General features: G+C 43.1%; 3 protein-coding genes across 3 annotated transcripts; 2 read left to right on the forward strand and 1 right to left on the reverse strand.

Moving 5' to 3' along the window:
• Nucleotides 1-329: 329 nt before the first annotated feature.
• On the forward strand, nucleotides 330-2,036 carry LOC128708449 (uncharacterized). Its single transcript, XM_053803426.1, has 2 exons — nucleotides 330-381; nucleotides 478-2,036. Exons 1-2 carry the CDS (start codon nucleotides 330-332, stop codon nucleotides 2,034-2,036), a joined length of 1,611 nt encoding a protein of 536 aa, XP_053659401.1.
• A 598-nt stretch (nucleotides 2,037-2,634) lies between these two features.
• LOC128709503 (protein Vhl) lies at nucleotides 2,635-3,359 on the forward strand. The gene is made up of 2 exons (XM_053804507.1): nucleotides 2,635-3,081; nucleotides 3,285-3,359. Exons 1-2 carry the CDS (start codon nucleotides 2,635-2,637, stop codon nucleotides 3,357-3,359), a joined length of 522 nt encoding a protein of 173 aa, XP_053660482.1.
• A 901-nt stretch (nucleotides 3,360-4,260) lies between these two features.
• On the reverse strand, nucleotides 4,261-16,851 carry LOC128719454 (zinc finger protein 595). The gene is made up of 12 exons (XM_053813077.1): nucleotides 16,816-16,851; nucleotides 8,875-8,950; nucleotides 7,285-7,379; nucleotides 7,167-7,199; nucleotides 7,045-7,083; nucleotides 6,815-6,947; nucleotides 6,657-6,751; nucleotides 6,495-6,584; nucleotides 6,039-6,415; nucleotides 5,335-5,797; nucleotides 4,993-5,166; nucleotides 4,261-4,458 (listed from the first exon to the last, which is right to left on the reverse strand). Exons 1-12 carry the CDS (start codon nucleotides 16,849-16,851, stop codon nucleotides 4,261-4,263), a joined length of 1,809 nt encoding a protein of 602 aa, XP_053669052.1.
• Nucleotides 16,852-25,092: the final 8,241 nt, after the last annotated feature.

Raw genomic sequence — 25,092 nt, forward strand, 5'->3', positions numbered from 1 at the left:
CTATTTATATCTCCCCATTCCCGGTCCCTTTTCGAGACAAAGCGGTTTGGTATTCGATATCACCTACAATCTCCGCATGGAGCATCCGAATATACATACAGTTTCATATTTATGAGACACACGGGTGCAGTTCTGGTACGAAAATAAATGCCGCTTATGCTCAGCGGGAGTCCAGCACGGCGCGCGCGTTCGATCGATCGGGCACTGACTTTTTAAATCAGTTTCCCACCTCAAACTAATCCACCAGCTGTGGTTGGTGTTTCAGTTCGTACCGTGCGTTAACCGAGTGGACATGGTTGTGCAGTGCAGTTGGATTTAGTGCTGATAAAATGATCCAATTGCAACGAGATCTAGTGGCGGATTGTGTGCAGTTTTTAAAAAGTATTTGTTTGCTTTTCCCTCTTCCCTGTTTGGGACGTGTTTAGAATTTATGTCTGTGTGTGTGTGCCTTATTGTTTCGTTTGTTTTCTTTCGTAGCTATAAGAAGATATCTGCGCGAGTGTGATGAATCGCGCAGGGAAGATGTCCCGGTATCGGTCCCCACCATCGAGCAGGAAGATGGCCAAACGTATTTAAATGTTTCACAGCACAACCACGCACCGAAAGGTGATCGAGATGTGTTAATCGCACAATGTGACACACTGCTTGAGAGATTTGGAAAATCTGCAAGTTTGATCGGTTTGTGGAAGGAAGACGATGGTAGCAACCCAGTAGAACCGCAACAAGAGCCGGAGGATGATGAGGAAAACTCGTACCTAGATATGAGCGGAACGAACACACTTAAGCCAAACACCAACAGCTCGTCTAATGTGAGTTTCGGAGATGCGAAAGAGGAATGTTCCATACAAGATCGGGATGAATCAACCAAAGATGAGCTACTGTTTGACACAACTCGAGAAGAAAACTCGTACGATCTCACTACGGATCAGATTCTGTACGATGAGTGCCAGCAGGAGGTCAGCTACGAGCAGGAACAAGCGCCAGCCACTGCCGTACGGTCTCCTACGCCGGAAACGGCTCTACACGAAAGTCAATGCCCTTTCGGTGGATTGCCTGCGTCTCATCTGCGTTTGCAGCAGTCACCCAAGCACGGAACGCTGTTCAAACTGGAGAAGCGTCTGTTTTTCGATCAGTTTAAGAAGTATTACGTGGGTTTGATTGGAAAGTGGCTGCTGGTGTACAACAGCCACAACGATCTCAAGCCCTGGCACACGATCTTCATCAAGAGCATCAAGCTGGATCTGAATTTGAACGAGCAGATCAACGAAAAGCACCTGTTCCAGATCATTACGCACACCGACTCGAAGGTACACTTCCTTTCGCCCAGCTTCCAAGACCTGAACGAATGGATCGTGGCGATCGAGAACAATCTGATCGAAAAGGTCGATCGTACCGAAGAGTGCGGTGTGGTGGTGCTGCAAGTTCCCCGCAAACTTCCGTTGCCTCCCTGTCCGCAAGGGCCCACCGATAGTGATGAAACCGATTTGCATGTCACGAGCCACGCGGAGGATGGAATATACGAGGAACCGTCGCTGTGTCTGAAGCCGGAATCAGACTCAAAGTCGAAGCTGCACGGATACGACACCCCGAAACCATGCTGTACTGGTAACAATAGTCCGAACGCTGCTTGTAATGCATCACCAAATAACAAGAAGCCTGAGCTGCCAGCAAAATCCTTGGACGCTGGTGGCCTATCTACTCCCACCCCCGTGAAGAGTTGGCTAAAGAATCGCTTCAATCGATCTCCACCAGATCCACCAGCCGATGCGAAACTGTCTAAGAAAGCACTCAAGAAGCTTTCCTTCGAGGAACTCTCAGTGGCGGAAGGTGCGAGTGAACCGAAAACGCCCACCAAACAAATGCCAGTGCCCTCTTCGCCTAAATTTTCTCTCGCCACAACTCCCGCTAGCAAGGGCACAAAAATTAACATGATCATTAGTCAGCTGGAAGCGAACGGACAGCTAAACTTGCTTTCGAAAAGGTTAACGGATACGAATAAACGGTACACGTGGGTAGCAGATGGCGTTACTAGCTGAAGGATTAGTGGAGAACACATTAATATGATTTGAATTTTAGCATTTTTTTTCTATGAAATGTGATTTTAGCGCAGAAATAAATTTTCATCGATGTCAAACACATGATTGTGTGTGTGAGTGTGTTTTTTCCTCCTTGCAGTTGAAAATGGTAATAAAAGTTAACCGTATGTGTAAGCTGTGTATATTTTATAAATACCTATCACTACAGGTGCAACAAATCGCATAAATTTGGCGCATTCATTCAATATTCAAAGGAATCGAGCATTTTGAAACGAAATGCGATGAAAACAATATCATCGCCCCGAACATCAGATAAGAGCTGTTATTTGACGCGGTGCTAGAACGGCTGTCAAAAACGGGCTGCGGAAAATTCAACCCATCCAACGTAAACAAATCCAGTCGCCACAACAATCATTAAAAACTACACTGAAATAGACGCATTTTAGCAAACGAAATCCCAAAACTCTTTCTGTTGAGTAGATGCAAATAGTTAAAGTTTCGTGTGGGTATGTTCCTTCCCCTGTCAAAGCGTACCGTGTGCTTCGTCTACGGCCTACTTTAATGGGATCATCGGAACCACGGTGTGTCGCGATCGGCGATGGACCATGAGCCAAACTTGCGCTCGGAACATTCGGAAGTGCGAGCCTTTGTGCTGTTTCGGAACACAACCGCCCGTGAGGTGGACGTGTACTGGGTAAACTATTCCTCCAAGCTTATCCACTACACGTCGCTCCAGCCGAAGGCAGAATGCACGGTTAACACGTACGTAACCCATCCGTGGGTGTTTAAGGACAAACAATCCGACGAGCGGATGTGCGTGCGGCATCAGCCGGTCTATATGCCCGAACCATGGTACATCAGTTCGTACAGTGCCGGCAGACTGATCAGAAAGGAAGTAAACATCCACTTCCCGGTTCGCACGCTGAAAGAGAATTGTCTGTGGCGGATCGTTACACTGCTGGCGGATGCAGAGGGAAGCGCACTGTGGGAGCTGGAGATACCTCGCATGCTCATACAGGAGCTAGCAGTTAGAAAAGGGAATAAAGTAAGGACAAAATGACCTCTGTAACTAAAAGCCCCCCCCCCCCCCCCCCCCCCCCTGTTTGGATGAGATCAGAAAGAAACAAAAACCCAAAATCACTTTGAATCGTTCCATTTATTTTTCGCAATTACTCACTAGGTATTGCACCCCGGGATTGGATACCTCATGACATTAACATGCTTCACTCTACATTTAGCGTTTTATAGTACGAGTTCCGATACGTCCGAAACCGGGGAGTTTATCGGGGACCGCCCCGGTTCATCGGTATGACGCCTGACTAAACACCCACCCTCAATGCTTATCATTCTGTTTAACGACCGAGCGGCTGACGAATCCAACGTTCAGAAGGGTTGCGCTTATAGAGTTTTTTGCTTTTCCTTCGTTTTTCTAACAACAAATGTTCGCTAATATCATGTTAAAAGTTATCTCTTCTGCCCCAAGTATTACATCGCCAACTCATTACCAACTGGGCAATAGTAAACATAGTTCTAACTGAGGGTAGAAAATATTTGTCATTCTTTTTGTTTTGTTTCGTTTCACTATGCCCTACTTGTTTTCTTTTGATATCGTCTTGCCACCTAATCATGTTCCTTAAAAATGGTTTTGTTCAGTTTTGTACTTTTGCGTAGTCGCGTTCCTTTACTTTCTTCATTTATTTAAATCATTGCCCGCTCACATCTCTCGGTTCCTAAAACACTGAAATGCCTATTAGGTGTTTGAGGACACACCCAAGCGGAATACTACAGCTTATATTTGTTTGCGATACACACTCACACACACTATACGGGGCATTTATTACACTTTTGTACAACACAACATTCGGTCTACTAAAGATAGACTAAACAGATTGGGGGGAGACTGACTGTTAAGTAATGTAATGCTACTCACTATCCTGGCGGGTCGTACGTATACTAAAAACTTAATCGTAAACGTTAGTTGCTGCGTGTTTGTTCTACTGAGAAGAAATGCTCGACATTGAACCACTTTACAAGTGAGACTTTACATTCGAATACATATCGGGTGTGCGCTTTTCCTTTCTTTTTTTTTTTTTTTGCTATATGGCCATTTAGGGGAGCTGAATATACGGGCGGCATATAAAATAACCATCTAAAAACAAAACAAAACTCCACACCGACCACCCGAAATCGGTCGGTTGTTATGGCCATTTTTGGAATCTTGCATTTAGCTGTGAAACTTTTCAATGTGCCGCGATAAGGTTTGGGGCGTCTTGAAGACGTTATAGCAATAGGTGCAGATCAGTTTCGGCTGCACGTTGAAGGTGTTGTTGAGCGTGTTGGAGATGCCGAACAAGTTTTGCGTCTGAGCCAGCATGTTGGCCTGCAGCTCCGTTTTAATTCTATTGAAATTGCTCATTTTATCCTGCAGGGAGAGAGAACACACGTACACATTCAAACGATTTGTTTAGGCGTATGAAGAGGAAGATGTAAGAAGATGGTCACAGCGAACAAAAAAAACACATTTCCAAACAAGAATAAACAAGAGGAAATACAAACAGATGCGAGGAAAACAGCACAACAAAACAAGAAATGTTCGCAACGAATGTGTAAAATAATAAGAAGTTTAGAAACAATCCGCCATTTAATGAAAACATTATGGTAATTAAAAAATTGTGAAAATGTAAACTAGATGCTTTCGAAAACAGGCAAGCAAATCATCACAGCAAAGAGAGGGAGTAAAGTACAAAATCAGGTAAAACAAAGATTCCCGAATGATAAACTTAAGCAGAGCACTATAAAACTAATGTGTTCATACACAAGCAGGAGAGAGAGAAAGAGAAAGGCACTAGTTTAATTTAGTGTTATTGGTTTGTTGTAAGAACGGAAAATGAAACATAAAAGTAGGTTAGCAAAGTAAAATAAAAAAAAAAACTATTTATTCGGATTCGCGCTTTACGTCAAGGTTATGATCGAGGTCGACTTTCATGGCCATGTCTGGTCGTTGCTGCAGGTGAAGCTGCTGTTGATGAAGGTGTTGTTGCTGCTGCTGCTGCTGCTGGTGCTGATGATGGGATTGCACTTGTTGCTGCTGTTGGTTCAATTGCTCGCTTATATTGAGCAATTCCGACACCTGCAGCGAATGGGTTTAACAAGAGAATAAAAACAAAACTGGCGTTACATCTCCGATAAAAGTAAGAGCGACTGGGTGGAAAAACGGGGAGAAAGATAAGCAAATCTGCAAGCAAGCAGCCTGCAAAACAAAACAAAAACACATAATCGAAAGCAAATTAAAACTCACCGATAGAACCTTTTGCTTGGTGTCTCCATTGCCGGTGTTCGCTTGCTGCTGTTGATTTGCCTGATTGATCTGGTTCTGATATGACTGGAAGCTGGCATTCATCACCGTGGCGGCCGGATGCAGTTGCGAATGTAGCAGATGGGGTGGCGGTGGAGGTGTTTCGATCCCATTCAACCCATGCAGACCGTGCTGGATGAGCTTCTTGTCGTCTACCGGCAGTGAAAGTGGTAGCGCGATCGGAAGCCCATGTGCAATGCGCAAATGATTGCTCAGCCCGTCCGCCGTGTCGAACGAATCGTTACAGTTGTGATAATGGCAGAAGTGTTTCGGTGCCTTATTGCCACCGGGCTGGGCGCCTAGCTTCTTGAGATCGACAGCGGGGTGATGCATCTGCATGTGCTTTGTGAGGTGATTCTTCATCGTGAAACCCTCGCTACAGCTGATCACGGGACAAGTAAGATATCTGTGTGTGGAAACAACGCGATAAAAAAGAAACCCGAAAATGTTAGTATTTCGCGTAAGATTGGCATGAATGTCCCTCTGGAAGCATCTCGCCAGATTCCAGTTGTGCGATGGAGAAGAACCTGCAGGCCCATGTACTGCCGTGCCAAAGACAAATGTATAATCGACCGCCGAGTCGTGGACGAAAACGCCGAACCAAACGCAGCGGTGGCGACCGTAGAAGAATACGCTAGCTAGCTTACCTCCCGTCCACGTGCCTTTGCACGTGCTTCTTCAACAGCACCTCGTCGTTAAATGTCATCGAGCACATGGTGCAGGCGTAATCGCCATGCTGCTTCATATGCAGCAGCAGGTGAGATTCTTGTATGAACTTTTCCTCGCACTTGGTGCACGAGTAACCGAAATTGGTCCCGTGTATTTTCATGTGCTGCTGCAGATGAGACTGCTGCTTAAAAGACTTATCGGGGCACTGCGGACAGAAAAATCCTCTAGTCGAACTGTGGTTGGTAATTAAATGAAGGTTCAATTGAGTAACTTGGCTAAATTTGCGCGGACACTGATTGCATACGTACAGGGTGGTTTTGTGGTGTGTTTTCATGTGGTTATTTAAGTTTGTGACCTGAAAAGAGGGCAATTCGGTGGTGATTAACGTTGGGTTGTTTGGTAAGATTCCGGCGAGCGGTTCGAAGAAAGTTTACCTGAGCAAATGAGCGGCCACAGTTAGATTCTATACAAACGTACGGTCTTTCGCCCGTATGCAATCGCCTATGATTATTCAGATTGGTAATCTACAATAAAAGGTTTGATAGGGTTAGTTCGTTAAAGACGGTCATTCAAGATATGGGTCACACAAAGCTTACCTGAGTAAAGGCTTTCCCACAGTCGACGCAAACGTATGGCCGTTCGTTCGTGTGAATTCGAACATGGTTACGCAGGTTAGCTTGCTGGGTGAATCCTGCGGAAGATAACGGCTCATTAGAATACCACAGAGCGCACAGCCAAAAAACTGATCTCTTACCTTTTTGACAAAATTCGCACACGTATTTCTTTTCCGCCGAGTGATTACGGATGTGGTTGAGCAGAGAGGTTTTACGGCTGAAAGTTTTGTTGCATATCGGACAGCTGCCTTCCTCGCCGTCGAGCACCTCATTCTGGGGGAGAAGGAAAAACACGCGTATGTTGCTTGGATTAACAATCACGTGCCAACGACTAAAATATTCCTTTTTGGGTGGATAAAATGATCCTTACATCGATTGTCTGCAGAGTTGCTTCGAGATCAAAGTGTGCCTGTTTTGAATAAGAGATAAAACACAAATGAAAACATATTTTAGTCAGTCTTTTTGTGTACTATTTTTTCACATCGCACTTACCAACTTCTTGGAGTTTGCATCCCCTTGATTGACCTGAAGGGGTGGAGAGGATAGATACCAAAAAGGATCAGCTATTAGCACAGCAAAATCTGTTTGTCGTTCGTTAAACAATACTCACGGTATTGCCCAGTAGCACCGGCAGATTGGAGCTGGTGGGTACCATCGTGGGACGGGAGCCATCGTAGAAGTTGGGCATCATCCCTTTGGAGATTCCTTTAAAACGTACACGATTCAATAAACACGGTCCAGTTCCGAGAGCCAACGAAGGCGTCCGCTGTGAGTACTGTAGGAGCAGCAGAAATCGAGTAAACCATATCAATAAGCCTTTCTTGTGCACTTTACACGGGCCCGCTTGCTTCGGGGCGGACAAAAGCGGTAGCGATGGTTCTTTTGGTTGCAGCTATAAATATCTAACATCTCTCCCCCCCTGTGAGTTCCTTGGAGTGTGGCCATTCCCTGTTTTCACTGGATGCAAAGCCAAAGTCACCGTACCACGCATGCTAACCGTCTTCCCAATCTCGCAAAACGTTAGAAAAAGATAAATTACCTCACTGGCAAGCCTAGCAAAGCATTTTTCTGGCTTCAAAAGCTTGTTTTGTGTATCTTTTTAGCGATGCAAGCGATTTGTTCTTAAGTAAACACAATTGCATTGAAAAAAATTGTTTGACAGAGTCGAAGCGTATTAAACATCGAAACTCGTTTTTTTCGCTTTGGGATATTTTCTATGTTTTGTAGCTGTCAGTGGCGGAGGGGCACAAATTTGACAGGAGATATTTCATCGAAAATGTCCTTCGTTGGTTGGTGCGTGGTCTCATCCTAAAATCTCAGAAGGAGGTTCAAAATCAGCTTTTGTTTCGCTGTTCAAGCTCTAGAGAAACAGTGTTTGAGTAGTTAAAAGGAGTTTCAAGAGAAAATGTGTGTATTGGAAATTTTAATTACCGATCTATTTAGGCTGTTCATAAATATACAGCAAACCTTCTCAGTATATTCAGAGTTGGGTAGATTTTGCAAAGAGATTTTTATTTTGTGTGACGAATTCACCTGGGCAGTAAATCTCATCTTACTCGTATTGTTAAATCGTTCGAATTGTTGAATCTATGAATATCCCTGTATTTTGAATGGATATAATACATATTTTGTCCCCGTCTTGAAAGGAATGTAGCTGCTCAGCTTACAATCGCCATAAAAATAGCAAACAACAACAAAGCAAAAGTACCATTCCACAGAGTCGTATAATGCTACCGATTCAGCTTGCAAATAGAACTGAGCGACAAGTTCTGCATTTCCCCATTGTCTGCAATGAAGCTGCATTGAAATTTCGTCTTGACCGTGCCCTATTCATTCATAGATAAAAATAAATGAATATGATATGAGGTGATCATTTATAAAATCTGGAATTGTGTCGAACACATTTCGACGTATCTAAATGACGTCCTGGTACTCCTCAAAACAAGCTTTATTACTGCAATGATGAGCTTTATTATTGACAAACCACACACTCCATTTATTTTATAATTTCATTCACATACAGCGTCTTAAGCTGTTAATATATTTTTTCTATTTACATTCATACAATAGCAACAACAAGAAACAATATGCACCAAAAGCACGTTTAGACCATCGCGAATTCGCGACCATATTTGGTGAGTTATTAATGAAGCTTATCAAATAATCCAACCGTCGCGGTGAATTTCAATACTTACCTTACCTTGCTTCAGCAAAAGAAGGAGTTGAAGGTATAGAGTGTCAATGTCCATATAAGAGCATTCAATTTTCCTGTTGTCCTTTGATGAAAAATTAAACAACCATTTATTTAATAAAGGGCAGAATAGTTTGAGAGAAACAAACACAACTAAAGCCACACGCACACACGGAAAAGCGGAACGGGAAACAAAACCCTGAACCACACATGCAAAGTCACGCAAGCCGGAAGTCGCTGACGAATGGTGGGAAACTGAAATCGCATGCAGAATTAGTTAGTCAGTAAAATTGGCAAATTTTACGCGTGTAAGCCGACCAAGTAGAAATAAACACACCATCGCGCATAGACGAGCGGAAGCGCAAAACCGTTGTTTAATAGACGACGTACGAGCAGACAACAAGTAGTTCCCCCCCTCAAAAACAACCTGCCTCACGTCCCATGTCACACACATATGTGTGCGGTGCCACCCTCGTGGGAGGTATTATTTTGATAAACTTTTGCAATGCCGGTACACACGATGCCGACAAGTTATGTATATATAGATGGGTTCTCGCTCTCTTTTGCCGAACAGCACATGCACATGGTCGTGCGAGCACATGGTGCGCGCGAAAAACAGACGACGGCTTTTCCCGCATGGACACTACGGGACCCCGATACATAAGCGGAAAAGCGCAATATTGGAAAAGTGTGCATTGCGAGCTCATATCCATGTGGGAGCGCGCGTGTTCTCTCCAACACTAACGTACGGCAAAGTGTTAAAAGCTCACAATACGTACATACACCGCTTTAATGACTGCTATCGATGCTATTTCTGGCCTGCTAGCGACTAGTGTGTGTATAGTGTGTTGTTTGCGCACCGAGAGAGAGAGAGCGAAAGAGCGCGCGAGGGCTCCGCAAATGTTACGTTCATTGATGATTTCAATGCCTGCTGCAATCATCTGCTGAAGCATGAAACTTCCTTCAAATCCCCGTAACCTGTTGGAGATGTTTGCTGCCATCTGGTGACGGACGGAGCGCTCCAGCAAGGTGTCTGAGAGAAGAACTGCTTCCACGGTAGAGTTATTGAAGCTGGTAAGTATAATTGTCCTTTACACGTTCATTGCCGCATCACCCGACCTCAGCGGCTCCACGAAACGATGAACACTTTGCGTCACGAACGCTGAACGTTTTAAACAATTTGTGGAACTCAAGTTGCAGGTGTTCAAGCAGAGCGCATTTTCAACACTGCATACACACATTCCTGTTGTCCAATCAACCACCTCCAAAAAAATGGTGTTAGAAAAACATTTCCCATCTTAGCTCTCGCTGCCCAGGATGCAGGTGAAACGTTGTTTAATGAAAAATTTAATTTCGTTTTCGTTTCTCCGTTTTTTTTTTTGTTTTTTCGCCCCGACATATAAAACACAAAAAAACACTTTCCGTGTCTGTTATGAGAGGCAGAACATGCAGGGCAAAGGGATCCATCTTTGCACGTGGTGAAATGAAAAATGTATGCGGCTCTTGTGTGTGTGTGGGTGCGCGTGTGTGTATTTCTCAAGTAACTTTAGTGCGGGATGAAAAGGCGCCACACATCCCTTTTGCCAGTCGTTATCCTTTTCCTTGTCCTTCTCCGTCTTCCTCCTCTGCTGCTTCCTTTGCATCTCCACCCACAAGAAAACACCCCCCCCCCCCTCCCTCCTTCTCCTTCTCCGCTGCCACCGAATGGAGTGGAAAGGGGTCGGCAGTTATCATATGACGGTTGTTTAAATGAAGGTTGTTTAATTTTTTTCCACGACCAGGTTCGCTTTTATTGTGCGTGAGTGAGAGAACGCGATAAAAGTGTTCTGCAACCACCATCGAGCAACGGGACGGGAATTAAACACGAACCACGGAATGTATGTAATGAGCTGGGATGCTTTACGGTGCGCTCCAAGTGTGATTTTCTTTTGTTTAAAAGTGTGTGAGTGTTGCTTTTTTTTTTTTGTTCGGCACTGTTTATTATCCATAAATTTCAAAGCATTTGTTCTTGGGCTAATGAATGCCTGTTTGTTTGTTTCTGCATTTTAAACACCAGTTGTGAATGTTTTTAATGACCCATTTTGCTTCTTTAACCAATTAATTATAAGTTGTTGAAAAATGCTTTCACGAACTTTAAAACTTCATTCAACTTTATTTTTTTGTTAACACTTTATCACGCACACACACATACACATGAAAAATAAATGCATGCAAATAGTACATAGGATGTGCTTTTGTTCTGAATTTATATACCCAAAAAAGAAAAAAAAGGCTTCTTGATGCACAGCTTCCGCGCAATCAATCACAGCAACCACTGAAGAAACTTCACTTCCAACTAAACCCGATCGTTCTCTCACTCTGCAAGCTTGACACTGACACTGAAACGCTGTTAAACGGTTAAACGCGAGACGGGCGATTTGTATTAAATATTTAACACCTCTAAACGATGCGTAATTGAAAAACTTTTGCCCACTGCACTTGGTCGCAGTCCGCAGACAAAATTGCTCTCCCGAGCGTCACACGGTGGTTGGCCTGTCTTCGAACACGACGCGAACCTTTCTAGGCGACTGGCACGACCCAAGACAGTACCGCTGCTGGCAAATTGAATAATAAGACTGAGAATTCATCAAATTTTTAAAAATCTTCCAACCTGCCAAGCAGCGCCCGACCGAGCGCGAGTTCTGCTGTGAGCGGGCGCCCCCGAAATTCAACCAAAGACACGGTGTTGGCTGCCGAAATGGTGAAAACCTCCCTTCTCTTCACCCGCCCGGTTACACCCCGGCACCACACACATTTACAACGGAAAAGCGTCTCACCACCGCACCACACCAGGGCACCAGCTTCCCCGCAGCCCCGGTCATCGGCGAAGAAAAGGCGAAACACCCTCTCCCTGCAAGAGGGTAGTGAGACCATTTTGTATATATCACCATTAGCGTCGTCTTCTTATTTACTTAAGACGCATACCGTCAAAAAAACCCGGCCAAGGGAAAACAAAAGCAAAATTGCGAAATGAAGCCGATCCGCCCCGGGTGTGTGTGTTTGTGTGTGAGGAGGAGTGAGTGAGGGGTTGATGAGGGAAAATTACGAACAGAAGAACAGGAGGAAAAAAACAACAACAGCGCATACACATACACACAGTTTTCTTCCTTTCTGTCCACTGATATTACTTTTTCCCTGCCCTTCATCGCTTTTCACCCTCCCTTCCAGAGCCACCACCCTCATTAAGGATTCAATTCCTTGGTCCACAGGGAGGAAGACGAAAAAAAACAACGCCAAAAGGGGTAGAAATCTTTTTATCCTCCCACCACTTCCCAACCCCCCTCATCAACTCTTCCCTTCTCCCTCAACAACCCTTTCTTTCACGCCTGGTATACCATTTCTTTCTTTTATTTTTGTTCCTTTTTTTGGATGGTTAAAAACACGTCGATGAGACGCAAGAGGCAAGAGGTGGAAAACAGAAAACAAATTTAACGCTCTTACATCTTTTGAGCCATACGAAAATGGCCACACGGTATTGGGCGCCTCCATGGCGGGCAGTGTTTCTGCTTCTGCTGCTGTGAGATGCGCCAAAAAGGCGTAATAAAAATATATACATGACCTCCGTCTCTCTACCAACATCCCGAAACCACCTCTCCTTTCACCCTCCCACCTGCTCCCACCCACCCCCAACATGTTGTTGCGAAGGGGTTTCTTGCCTGCAGTCACCTTTCCAAACCCCAAATCACCCACCACATATTTCACGGTGAAGCAACGTGAAGGACCCAATCCGTCCGGCCAATACAATAATATTTCCTCCCCTTCGACCCCCTCCTTCTCCCCCTCCAATCCCTTCCCCCTTCCCCAATTCCACGCAAAACAAACTGAAGAAGCTGAGAATCTATAATGAGAAAAAAAAGAAATATACTCACACTTACACAAAAAAAGACAATCTTCAAACCCACACAGTCTTAACCAGAATCAAGCAAAGGAAAAGCATCCTGGTGCGCCCGCCGCCGCCATCATCGCCACGCGCGCTGTCATCGAAGAAGGCCGCGCTTTGAAGAAAAGCGTGTTGAAAGCGAAGCAATCACAAGAGTGAGTGAGAGAGAAAGAGAGAGAACGTAACAAGGCGAAGAGGGAGAAAAAAGATGTTTGAAAGGAAACCTCTCCTTTCTCGAAGAGCTCGCCGAGCGGCAATTTTCTTTTCCTTGCAATCGACTGAACTCACCCCATACACTCCCCCTACCTCTCCTTAGAGCAGTAATACCACCCTACTGACCTATCCTTTTTCTTCACACTTGTGTCGGTCTCTCTCGCTTTCGCACTCTTTCCTCGGGATGCTCACTCATTCGTTGCATCCTCTCTGTCACTCGTATGTTTGAGTTTTCCCTCGCAAAATACATTTTTCCTTCCCGGCCAAGGGGGTGGGTGGTCGGGTGGGTGGGATTGGGCGGCCCGGTTTTGATGCCGGGAAACAACACTCCCTTCTTATCGTGAAAACAAAAGTGACTATAAATTTTTGGCCCGAAAAGGGAAAGGAACGCCGAACGCCTATCTTATTTCTCTGGCTCTGTGTTTGTGTTCATTTTCATGGAGCAAAGGCAATGAGAAGAAACAAAAAAAAATACACATAAAAATTAAAACAGAAACAGCAAAAAACTTCGATGTCAGTAAAGAAGCAGGAAGAGCAAAGCGTAAAAAAACACACTCAAAAATAACGCTCAACTGCCATTTGCTGTTTCCATCCACTGCTCTGCTCTTGTATGTTTTGGGGTGGAAAACCTGCTAAAAGAAGGGTGTCCCGGCCAAGAAGAGGCAGAAAAAAAGCGCAAAACGGCCCGAACGAAATCGACCAACCGGGAGTGAAGGTGCGTAGGATTTCTTTTTCTCCCTTTCTGTTTTGTTTTTGGGAAAATTTATTTTTCCGTCCCGAAACAAACCCGATAGGGCGATAGAAGGAGAGAATTATTAATGAAGGGGGAAGAAAAAAGAAAACTCAACACACACAGACGCATCAATGTTTTCTTCGGCAAAACCCCTTGTCCGTGTGTTTGTTGTAGTTGTGTGGTGTTGGTGCGCTAGTAGTGGAACGAGGGTTGTTACCATCCCTCGAAGAAGAAAATGTTACGGCAGTAGGTGGCCTTTTGGGCGGGGTGGGAGGGGATGGGTTATTATCTCGGACGATAGCTTAGAAAAAGAAAATGGAAGTCTCTTTCCAATGCGTCGCCGCACACTCGCACACAAAGGCCAATTCTTTGGTGGAAATAAATCACCAACCCACCGCATGCATCGGTCGCTTTTAAGAAGGCCAGCTTTTTTGGACAATGTTAAGAGCTTTTTTATTGTGGTTGGAAAAATATTAAAAAGATGCCCTTTTTATTTGTATACTTTACCACCTTTATCAATTCATACCCCCCTTCCCCCCAATCCCCACCCACAAACTCACTTGTTTCCTTCAAACTCCTTATCATCATGCTTGCACCAACTTCGTTTTAACTGTTCTGTTCTTTTTCATGTTGCCATCAATCGTTGTTGTTTTCTAATGTAAAAAGAAACCCCCGGCCGAACACACAGCACTCCTTTCTACGACTTTCCCTCCTATCCTTCAATCCACCCTTCCTTTATCACCCCCGCAAAGTTCACCGAATTTAAGACGAATTCGAGTTTGGGATTGTTTTTCCGCGCGCATTTTTCTTCACCCCTTTTTTTTGGCCGGGAAGGGAAGAGGGGTGGTCTTCTTTTGCCATTAATTTTCCACCCACCTCATCCATGGGTTCTTTTTGCTTCTCCTCCAAGAAGGTCCTTTTTCTTTGGTTTCCATCGGAGAACCAAAAGAAACAAAGAACTGCTCCTGCTTTTTGTAATAGGGAGGCCAGTGGAAAATACGGCTCCTTTGCCACGGACTTCTGGCATCCCCCCCTCCCCACCCCCTCGGGTTTTCCCCGGGTGTCCCCAACTGTTGGAAGGATGATTTTGTTCCTCCCACCCCTCACCCGTTCTGCCTTTTTTTCTTACCCTTTTTATTTGTTAATTTCGTGGAATTTTTTGAACTTTTCTACGCACGCGAACCCGCTTTCCTGGCCAGTTGCTGTGTACTCGGTGTACTGTGCTCACTGGTTAGTTACTCACTGCTCACTCGTTACTATGGTTTTGATGTTTTCTCTCGCTTTTGCATTATTTTTTCCCCACTCACTCGTTGCTGCTGGTTCTTCTTCTTTTTTTAATTCAACCCTTTCCTGACCATTTCCATTTCCGCTCGTGCTATTTCGGCGTAGTTATGGACCGAACGGCGAATCTTCGGATTCGTCTTGGAAATGGAAATGAGTTTGTGTTTTTTTTTTTTGTTATTTTGCTGGGCGGCCTTGGGTTCACCTCTTCCCTTCGCCCAATGAACCACCCCCCTTCTGGCGCTGTTATCAATTTAAATGTCCAGGCCGTTATCTATATTGAAAGCTGTACTTATATGCTCCACTTTTAAGTGTACTTTTTTCTTGGTTGTTGCTGTTTTTTTTTTGTAGCTCCGACCGAGTTTTCTCTGTGTTAGTGTGGGCAGTAGCCCTTCCCGTCAGTTTCACTTTCTTTGCCGGTTAGTAAATAGGTTTTTGTTCACCGCGGAGCGTTAGGATGTGGTGGAGATGGTTTGGCTGGGTTGATGATGGCCACTTCAGCGGAAACCCCATCTTCTTCTCTTCACCCCACCACCAAGCGCGTCCCATCACCACCCTCTGGAGCTATCATAGTTCAATTTAACTCCCGTTTTTCTCAGTACATCGATCATCGAACCCAGAGTGATGCGGACGGTCGGTTGGAGCACTTCGATTAGAGAATGTTCGTCATCGGAATCGGTTTTCTTTATAATTTCAAGCATTACGTCAGTGTGGAACCTTTATCCATCTTTGAAAATTGTATATAAAGGGAAAGGAAAGAAAAAAACAAAAAATCAAGAAAAAACAAACCAAAACGAATTTAAACGATAATGAAACGTATATTTCTATTCAAATTGTTCGCTACAACCAGTATAATTGTTAAAAAAAATCATCCTATTCTTGTATCCTAGCAAACTAATTAAAACAATTATTTACAAATTGTTTGAATTGTATTAGACTATTTCAATACATTTCAATTATGAAGTAGTTTATGTGGTTTAATGATTTAACATCTTATACCCTTAAAAACATTGCATAAGGGCCAATGCCTTATAATGTGCATACAATCAAAAAGCACCAATAAACAGTAAAATTAAACTAAACCCTAAGAAATATTGATTCAGAATCTCTTTACCTTACAAATTCAAGTTATTGAATTGAATAACATACATAAAACAGCAATAAATTCTTACATTTGAGTGGTTAATTAGATGTTTAACATTGAACAATCATTAAAATTAATAAATTCAATGACAAAACTGGGTTCTTCCTGTAACGGTAGCCTTATGTGTTTAAATTAGAATCGTATTTTCGTAACTATTGTTTAAATGAAGAAAAATGAAAAGATTTGGATAAAGAAACGTAACATTTAGTAAAAGTCAACTTAATAATTAATTATAATTAAAAATCCAAATAAACATAAATAACTGCACAACAAAGTATTGTTCACTAACAGTAAACGGTATCCACATTCTGCCGGTTGGTAATATTACAACTCGATAAAATAGTATTTTGCTGACGATATCTTAAAACTTAGCATATCGTAAAACGCATCGCATTCACTTGGAAGTTCCATCAGGTCCGGTGCGTTGTTTAATATTAACATCATGCCATACAACCTTCGCATACCTGGCCTCAGCAATCGCACAAGTCACTAGCGAAACGGAAGCACGCGTATGTGTGGTAATCAGAAACTACGCCCACAGATGCTTTAACGAACAATCACACATAATTTCACACGCTAAACGTCGAAATGCACATTAAACAATAACTTGCGCAAAACAATTCCGAAATAAAACACAGAAAACAACGCAAAGCAATTTACTGTTTCCAGCTGGCGTCGGTGATCTTCGTCGATCATTTGCGGTTTTGTGGGATGAAAATGTGACTGTGTGTGCAGATTGGCTTGGAAAAAGGGAACGGAAAATGTCGGAGTTTTTTCGTTGCAGTTGCTATGAACTGATGCCACCGCTTGTCATTGCCTTGCCCGCATCACAGTGCACTGAAATATTTGGATTCACTTCCTTCCAGCGAGTTTTCCGATTGCCGGACACGCGTCCTATCGTCGCTACCGTTCGGGTGGACTAATTCCAAACTGACCTTCAAGCCGTGCTTAGTCAAAACGAACGCCGGACCACGATGCACAACCGGGAGCACACATGTGCAAGGCCAACGACAAGTCGAAAGCCGGGGACCGTCGGTGGCGCGGTGCGGAAGGTCTGGTCTGGAAGGGCTAACTTTGCCTATTCGCTCGCTTATGTAAATCTAAGCGCAACCGAATGTTGCTGCTGGTCGTGGTGGTCACCCCTTCCGATACGTGCGTGCTGCACGCGCGTTTAAGGAGAGTCCGTTGCGTAGCTCGGTAGAGCCTCTCAGGGTTTGGTTTTGTACATGGCACAACTGCCAAAGGGGACGTACTTACGGAGGGAAGTTGGCCGAGTTGGCCCGACCCCGTCCACACATCCAGGGATGCAGTTCGTAAGGGTGATGCAACCACCACTGCCAGCCGCACCGTCGCGCTCGTCTGTCAGAAGGGGTTGCGTTGCCCCCGAGGATGCGTGCGTACGGGTTTGAGTTGAGTGTTTTGAGTTCCTTTCCCTTGTTTTTTTTTTCTGCTTTACCGCTGCATTCGGGACAGTTGCACACGCAATGAGAGGGTGTGCATTATCGTGTGGGCGCCCGACAAGCGCTGCCCGAAATGGCGGCCGTATTCGTGACGGTGACGGTGCAATGGCGGATGGTCGCGGTGGCTGTGTATCATTTTAATAGTACAATCTAATACGAAGATCCGCTAAATTACGCCACTGTGCAGCATGTTATTTGTGTCCACGCGCGTGTGTGTGTATTTGTGTTTGTCGTTGGGAGCCGAGAGGACCACCATTTGCGGGGTATTCGATGGAAATTCAAAACAAAAACGGTGTTGTTTTTAGACAACACATCATCATTCCAGCGCGAGCCGTTGTTCGCGGATGCTGCGTCTCGTGTTTTTGCCTAGTGGAAGTTGTTTAAATCCTGCCACAAAAGTAAAACCAGCATAATGCGCCGTATTGGGTGTGGAAAACAAAAAACCCCCCCCATTTCGAATGTTGGGATGGAGTGGGCGTTGAGTTGGAGACAAGCCCGTACGGTTATAAAATGGAAACAGCAAAACTTACTAGTGTAAACATTTTTTAAAGAATGCATTAATGCAATGTTATCGAAAACTTTAAACATTTCAAAACCGTTCTTCAATATCAATTAAAATAAAATGGTTTCAGAAAATAGCAATCTAGCTAACAAACTAGCAAAAACTAGGATCCACATGAATTCGGTAGTTTTTATTTAATTTTGGTTGTATCATGAACTTTGTTTATCGTTATTCCCACTGCGATACCTTTACGGTCGTATAATTCCCTTTCATCTACAGTTCGTAACATAAGTTTGTAAACACTCTTGTTTGACAATAAATTAAAAAATTGAAGAGGATGCAAAGTTATAACGAATGAAAAAAGATGAATCTCCTCCAGGCTGTCCTAGTTTTTTATACTAAATTTTTCAAATATTTGTATAACTCCCTCACATAATACAAACTGAGCACTTGAACAAACCGATATGTCATTTTTAAATGGTCTCATTCTTTGGTCCAAAAGTAATGTAACATTTTGCAAGCATTATTCCGGTGATAGGCCGTGAACCAGGGGGATAGAAGCCGATAACGCTAGTAAGTGACGAGTGTTGATCCAACATGGTACCTGGCAGCTTGAAATGTCTCCCACGTCCATGGGCGGATTGTTAAGAATCAATTAGATCGCCTTCCCTTACGTAGTTCCGATCAATAACGCAACACAACTGTTATTGTCAATAGCCCGTTCCCGATATTGATACTCTTTCAAAAATCATACATTACAAAATAAATTGCACCGATTGTCAACTTATTTGAACTTCATCCATGATACATAAAAAAATAATCAAGCTGATTAAAGGAATTTATTAAATAATCTCTAATAAAAATGTATTCAAATCATGCACTATTCTCTTTAGGTTTATAGTGTTGCAGCATATGTTGTGAGCTTTATCTTATCGTAATATCTATGTCTATCATTATATCTAAATCTTATTTTCACAATACCATCATGACAAAAACATTCGAAATCGAATCGTGTGATTAAAAAGAATATCAAAACCGTAACTACTTACATTTTCACATCTAAAACCTGATAATTTCGGTCCTACGGGATTCGATTCTTTAACTCTACCTGTGTTTTGTTTTAAAAATTTAAAACGATCTACACAGCGAAGAAAAAAGGGAGAAAATGCATTTGTGTTCATAAACATATTCAAAAACCACATGAAATTATACTTTTTATTGTTAAAATGTTCATACACTCTCTCCAACGCAAGCGGTCCTATAGTAGTGTTACGTACTGTATGGGGAGGTACTACGGTAGTAATAGTAGTATACTTCTCCATAGTTCGTCTCCGTGAATCGTCCTCCGCTTCCTGATATTTCTTTATTTCCTTACCTTACCTTACCTTCCCTTTAATTATTTAAGATGACTATTTGTGTGTTTTTATGTTTGTTCAGCCACTTCCGGCCCGACAATTTGCGTTAATAAATAATAATAGCAATAATCATAATAATAATAAAAATAAATAATAATATTAATAGCACTACTGTTACGTAGGGTTATGTACTGTATTACATTTACCGTAGATCGATTTTTTATCGATTAATAGTTATACTTTGATAGACCAAACTGTATTAATTGCATACTGCGTATAACTAACTAGCAATAAATTCGACAAACTTCCCACCGAAACAATAAATGCTTATACAATTCTGAACAATTAATTAAATCACCAACATTCTTCTCTCTCTCTCTTCTTCTCTCTCTTTCTCTCTCTTCCTTAGTAAATGCTTATTGCAATCAAAAATCCCAATCCCCGGACCACGATAAATTACACCGAGGAACGTTCGAAAAGTGCGATCACAACGCGAAACTCGCACCGGCATCGGTAAACGCACTTTGTCAACCTCAGCACATCGCAGCCAAAGGAGATGGAAAAGAAATGTTTCGCTTCCAAAAAGACACGAATTCACAATTCGCTCAACTTTCTCCCGCTGGTCCACCCACTGTGCCCGATGATACCCGACCCGCAGAAAGGACGATCCGCGGTTCCCCTTGTTCCTCCCGTTGGGCGAGTTTGTTGATTTGTTCGTTCGGCGATGGGCGATTCACCGTGGCCGTTGTGTGCCAGTTTGCAAAACAAATGCTGGGGATTCGCGCGATATTGAATTTCAAGATCGTCTCCCGGTCGTTAGCGTCGGTGCCCCAGCATCACCCGCCCCAGCATTTGAAAAAGTTTTCCATTATTCAAATTTTTTTGCCTTTCGTTTTTAATTTTTCACCCCTTTTTTCGCTGAAATTAAGTGTCTCGGATCGGCGTCCTACCTTCTTTTCGTCCACCTTCACCGTACCCGCTCCAGGGCCGTTACAGCGGCCATTCTTTTTATCTCATTAATTCATTCCTTTCTCGCGCATTTTTCCACCAATACATAAAGCCCGGTTTGGGCCGAGGGCGAAAAAGAAACGACGAAGGCCAAACCAACGCGGCTTGGATGGCCGCCAACTTGTACATAGTGTGGAGTTTTCCTTATTTTCATACTCCGTTTCCTCCTCCTCCTCCTCCTCTTCTACCTCTCCTCCCTCCCTCTTCCATTCTGCTTTCGCAGTCCCTCTCGGTTCTTCCCTGAGGCCACAACGCACAAGATTGATTCGAGCAATTTTTCTTTTCTTTCAGCTTTTCCATTTACTGTATTTTTTGTTTTGGGGGTTGTTTTTTCGTTGTTCGGCATTTCCCTTGCCGTATTTCAAGTGGGCTTCCAAGATGAGGTGAATTTTCTGCCAGGGAGGCACAAAAAGCCCCCTGTTCCCCTGCTAGCCTTCTGGATGTCCCTCCGGCCCTCGAGAAGAAAGCTGAGTTTTTTACTCCCTGTGTCCGATTAACAACCATCATTTTCTTCAACCGAGCCGCTGTGGACGAGCTGGATGCCCGGATCATTGTTCTTGCTGTGGTGTTGCTGATGTTGACGACGATTTCGAAAGTCACGATTTGATTTTCCCGCATCCCATTGCGACCCACGGCAAGGCCCACGAGCAGTCCAATCGTTTGCAGGCGTTCGTGTTGTTTAAAAAAAATGAGAAATTTAAATAAAATGTTCCCAACTTTTTTCACTTCGCACCCAATCCCTTTCGGCCGGGAGATTTGATTGAGACGAGCGAATAAGAATGCTTTATGAAGGGGGTAAGAAAGAAGAAAAAACTGATGGAAAGTTTTAGTGGATGGAGATTTGTCTTCTTAAATAAGGCTGATATAAATTATATATATTGGCTTGCATTAGTCTTTTACCGCCATTTCCGAGGAACGAAATGTATTTTCCAAATCCGAACCAATAGCTCATGTCCCGGAATCATACTATTTATTTCATAATATTCAAACATTAAATCAAACATTTCGTTACTTAACCGGCATGTTTGGGATGAACATTTTGTGTTTCTTTGCTGCTTTCTTGCTTGTTTCTTTATTTTAAAGATTTTTCTACTTCCTAGTTATGCGTAGTAACATTTCCTCTAAAAGGGGAATTGAAAACAATCTGCCTTTTCCTCTGTTTCTCTGCCTTTTTCCGAACTAAAGTGTCCGTACTGGTTGAATGAATCGAATACGATGGTAATATTACTTTTCACCAGAATTTTCGGATTGTTTTCATGTTCCAAGTAAGTAAAACATTCAACAGTAAAGGATTGAATTCTTGAAAGGGCTCAACACATTAAAAAACAGACTGCAAATAGGTATCATTAAATTTTGATTAAGTTATAACTTTACGGTCAAGTAATTGAAAAAAATACATAATTCAATGCTGTCTAAAAATGAAGAACCCCGATTTCTTCTATCTACTTTGCTAGTGAAAACGGGAAAGGAAAGAATAACAAGCAATAGAACAGCTAAATTACTAGAAAAAAACCATTGCCATTGGACAAAAACGTTGCTAAAACATACAGTGTCCGACAAATTAAGTGCAAAATTTGTAAGTTCTGACAACACTGACTAATTTCAGGAATTCATATCAAATCTCGGGGTTTGAGAGGGTTTGTTAGTTGTTCTTATATAATGTTTATTTAATAGGGTCAAGATTGTTCAATTATTGCCTTTTAAGAAAGTAGAGGAACATTTAACGTGATTAAATTAAATTATAAATCATGTGCAACTGTAACAGTTCGTTTATAATTGGTGACTAAAAACTTGTATGGTGACTGAAAACTTGCAGCAAAAATAGAGCAAGTAGCATAAAAATGATACTAACTACTAAATACTAATGCGTTCGAAAAATATAACTACGCGCATAACTGTAGCCGATGGCGACAAAGGTATTATAGATCAGACAGTAAGTAACAATTGTTTTTGCTAGAAATTGATCACACCTAACGTTTATTGTCCAAATATCTGTTTTTAGACACAATATAGGACGCAAACATATTGTTTCACTCCTCTCATCTGCCGTTGTTCATTCCTAGTGACCCCGAACGCAAAAAGGCTCGTTCTTACATTAGCAATACAGTCAGACCGTTTTTAATAAGCAGGCCGTGAAATAAAAAAAACACCTTGACCATTCTTAGACATATGGTATACATTTTATTTAAGAAAAAAAATTCTCAGAAGAATTTCTCATAGCTTGAATTATATTTAGTATTTAGTAGTACTTTAGCCTAGTCTTTAGTATTCAGTAATTAGTTTCTTCTTTTCACGTTACGAAGCACATTAATAATTGATATTTTAACGATTATTTCGACAATTAGAGTTAAATTTTACCTAAATTATTCTTTAAAATATTCAAAATGAATTAAGAAGAATTTTTGCAGAAATTTGAAATTTAACAAATAAAAAAATCAATTCTGCATACTAAATTACACGAACTGTCAAAATTTTGCGATACGCGTATCTCGAATTCGCGTAACTCTTTTTTCCTTTCCTTTTTGCTTTAGCGATTTGTTGATTGTCATCAACATAGCTTTATGAATTGTCTTCAAGTAACCTATCATAACTAACCAACGATCACTAATCACGTCATCAAATAGAGTCGAAGCGGAATAGAAGTATTAGCACAACGTTAATACAAAAAATCAGTAATCCGCACAACCATTACGTGTTTGACCTCGTTTCCGTATGTATAATTATTAATTTTGATTACTTTTGCTTCATTTGAAACTACTCCTTTTTTCCTGTCCTTCTCTAGTGTATGAGAATAGCGTATATAAATGCTTTATAGTACAAATGAAAGCACAATTATTCGTTATTATTTTTATTGTTTCTTTTATGAATTGTGTGTCCGCGCGCGGAATTTCTCCCGATCGGAAGTACATAAACAAATTTTGTTCAACTTTGAATTTTATATTGTTTTCTTCCGCCCGGGCCACCCAACCAACCAGATGAAGGTGAAGATGGGTTTTCCAACGATGAAGAGAAAACAGTTTCCCATCCCAATGTTCGCCGGGAGTCTTGTTTTCTCGCACGCAACGTAGTTCGGAGAAAAAAATTGCCCATTCAGCTTGTTTCTCGTACTTCTTCTTCAGCCCAACGGCCACATAATGGTCGCCTACCCCCCCACAAACACACACAAAAAAAAACAGTATCAATAATTTGTGTAGCAGAGTGAAATTGATTTCCTTCCGAGATGATTAAGGATTCTTTCAAGTTTTTTATTTTATTTTCACCGTTGTTCCACGCGTTTTGGTTGCCATCGCCGCCTACTGCGCGCTTAAAACATCCGATGCAAATGAGCAAAATTTTCTGCCCATCGTCAACCAAATGGAAGGAAAATGCCTTCGGCCCACTAATGGTCACGCGCGTCACGAACGGCACGGGAAGCAGCGGTGGTGGATGGACAGGTTGTGACACCCCGCTCAATAAGAATGGCCGTTTTATGTATCTTTCGCGGCGTGTGTATGCGTGTGTGGCGGGGGGTGTTTTTTTGTTTTGTTATTTGTGTTGTTATCGCTATTACTCTCGCTTTTCTTTTTTCTCCTTCTCCTTCCCCCACGGGGCACTTCTCTTCACGGTGTGGTCTCGGTTCGGAATCAATCCTTCTCGGACCAACCGAAACGGAAGAAGGTACCGCGCATGGCATTCAGGGCCTTCTTAAAACCTCGTGCCGGGCCTTTTTTTTTGTTTTCCAATCCTGCTTCCTTCCTTCCTGAACCCCGTTTGCATCCTTTTTCTTTTAAATTTTCCCCTTGGCCGGGCACTGGTACGAAGACAACAGGGGTTCGCGCGCGCATTCTTCTACGACCGTCCGGCGTCTTATTAAGAAAGGGGTGGTTTTTTTTTGGTTGTTGCTTCTGGAGTGCTCTGTCTTGACACGTTTCTCATCACGGATTGCTTTGCTCGGCCGAATGGGGTGGTTGGGAGAGTTTCGGTTCGGGTGAGTCCGATACGCATACCGTCCCTTCGAAAACCCCCTTTGGCACAAGACAACGGATGCGCGCCGTTTTCTTATTCAAATTTTGTTTTTTGCCCGGGACGCATCATCAACGTCCGCACTGTCCGCAGCATCTTTTTGCCTGGGAGAGAACTTCCTGTGCCCAGCACTGTATTGCGGACAACCCTTTGCCCAACCATTCTCCCATGGTTGGTCCATCGTGAAGACTTGCCGAGGTCCTAAATTCGTTGCATAAATTAGACAAACAATGACCTTTCGGTTCGAAATTGCCTGGAGGTACCCGGAGGCTTGGACGCTATTTGCTAACAGCGGCCCCGGTGGTCCTTGGTAAGACCATTCTTTCGTCCTGCCAGCCCTGGTCACCCCAGCCGCTCCGCGCACGCAACCGTTTTTTCACTGGGAAAGGGTTAGAACTGGTTTGCAAGATTGCATTTCGTGACAACCGCCTGGAAGGGACAAGGGACGAAAACTGGTTTGCCGATGGACCCGACCCGGCCAGGACAAAGGATAACGGTCTACGGCGATTGTGGGAAAACCGGTTTCGAGATTTCCCGTTGGACATTTTGTTTGCGAAAGGGATACGCTAGACGAGACCAACCGTCGCAACCCCTTCGGAGGCAGTGGACG

The sequence above is a fragment of the Anopheles marshallii genome, chromosome 2 (assembly GCF_943734725.1).
Source record: "Anopheles marshallii chromosome 2, idAnoMarsDA_429_01, whole genome shotgun sequence".
In the NCBI taxonomy this organism is placed as follows: Eukaryota; Metazoa; Arthropoda; class Insecta; order Diptera; family Culicidae; genus Anopheles; species Anopheles marshallii.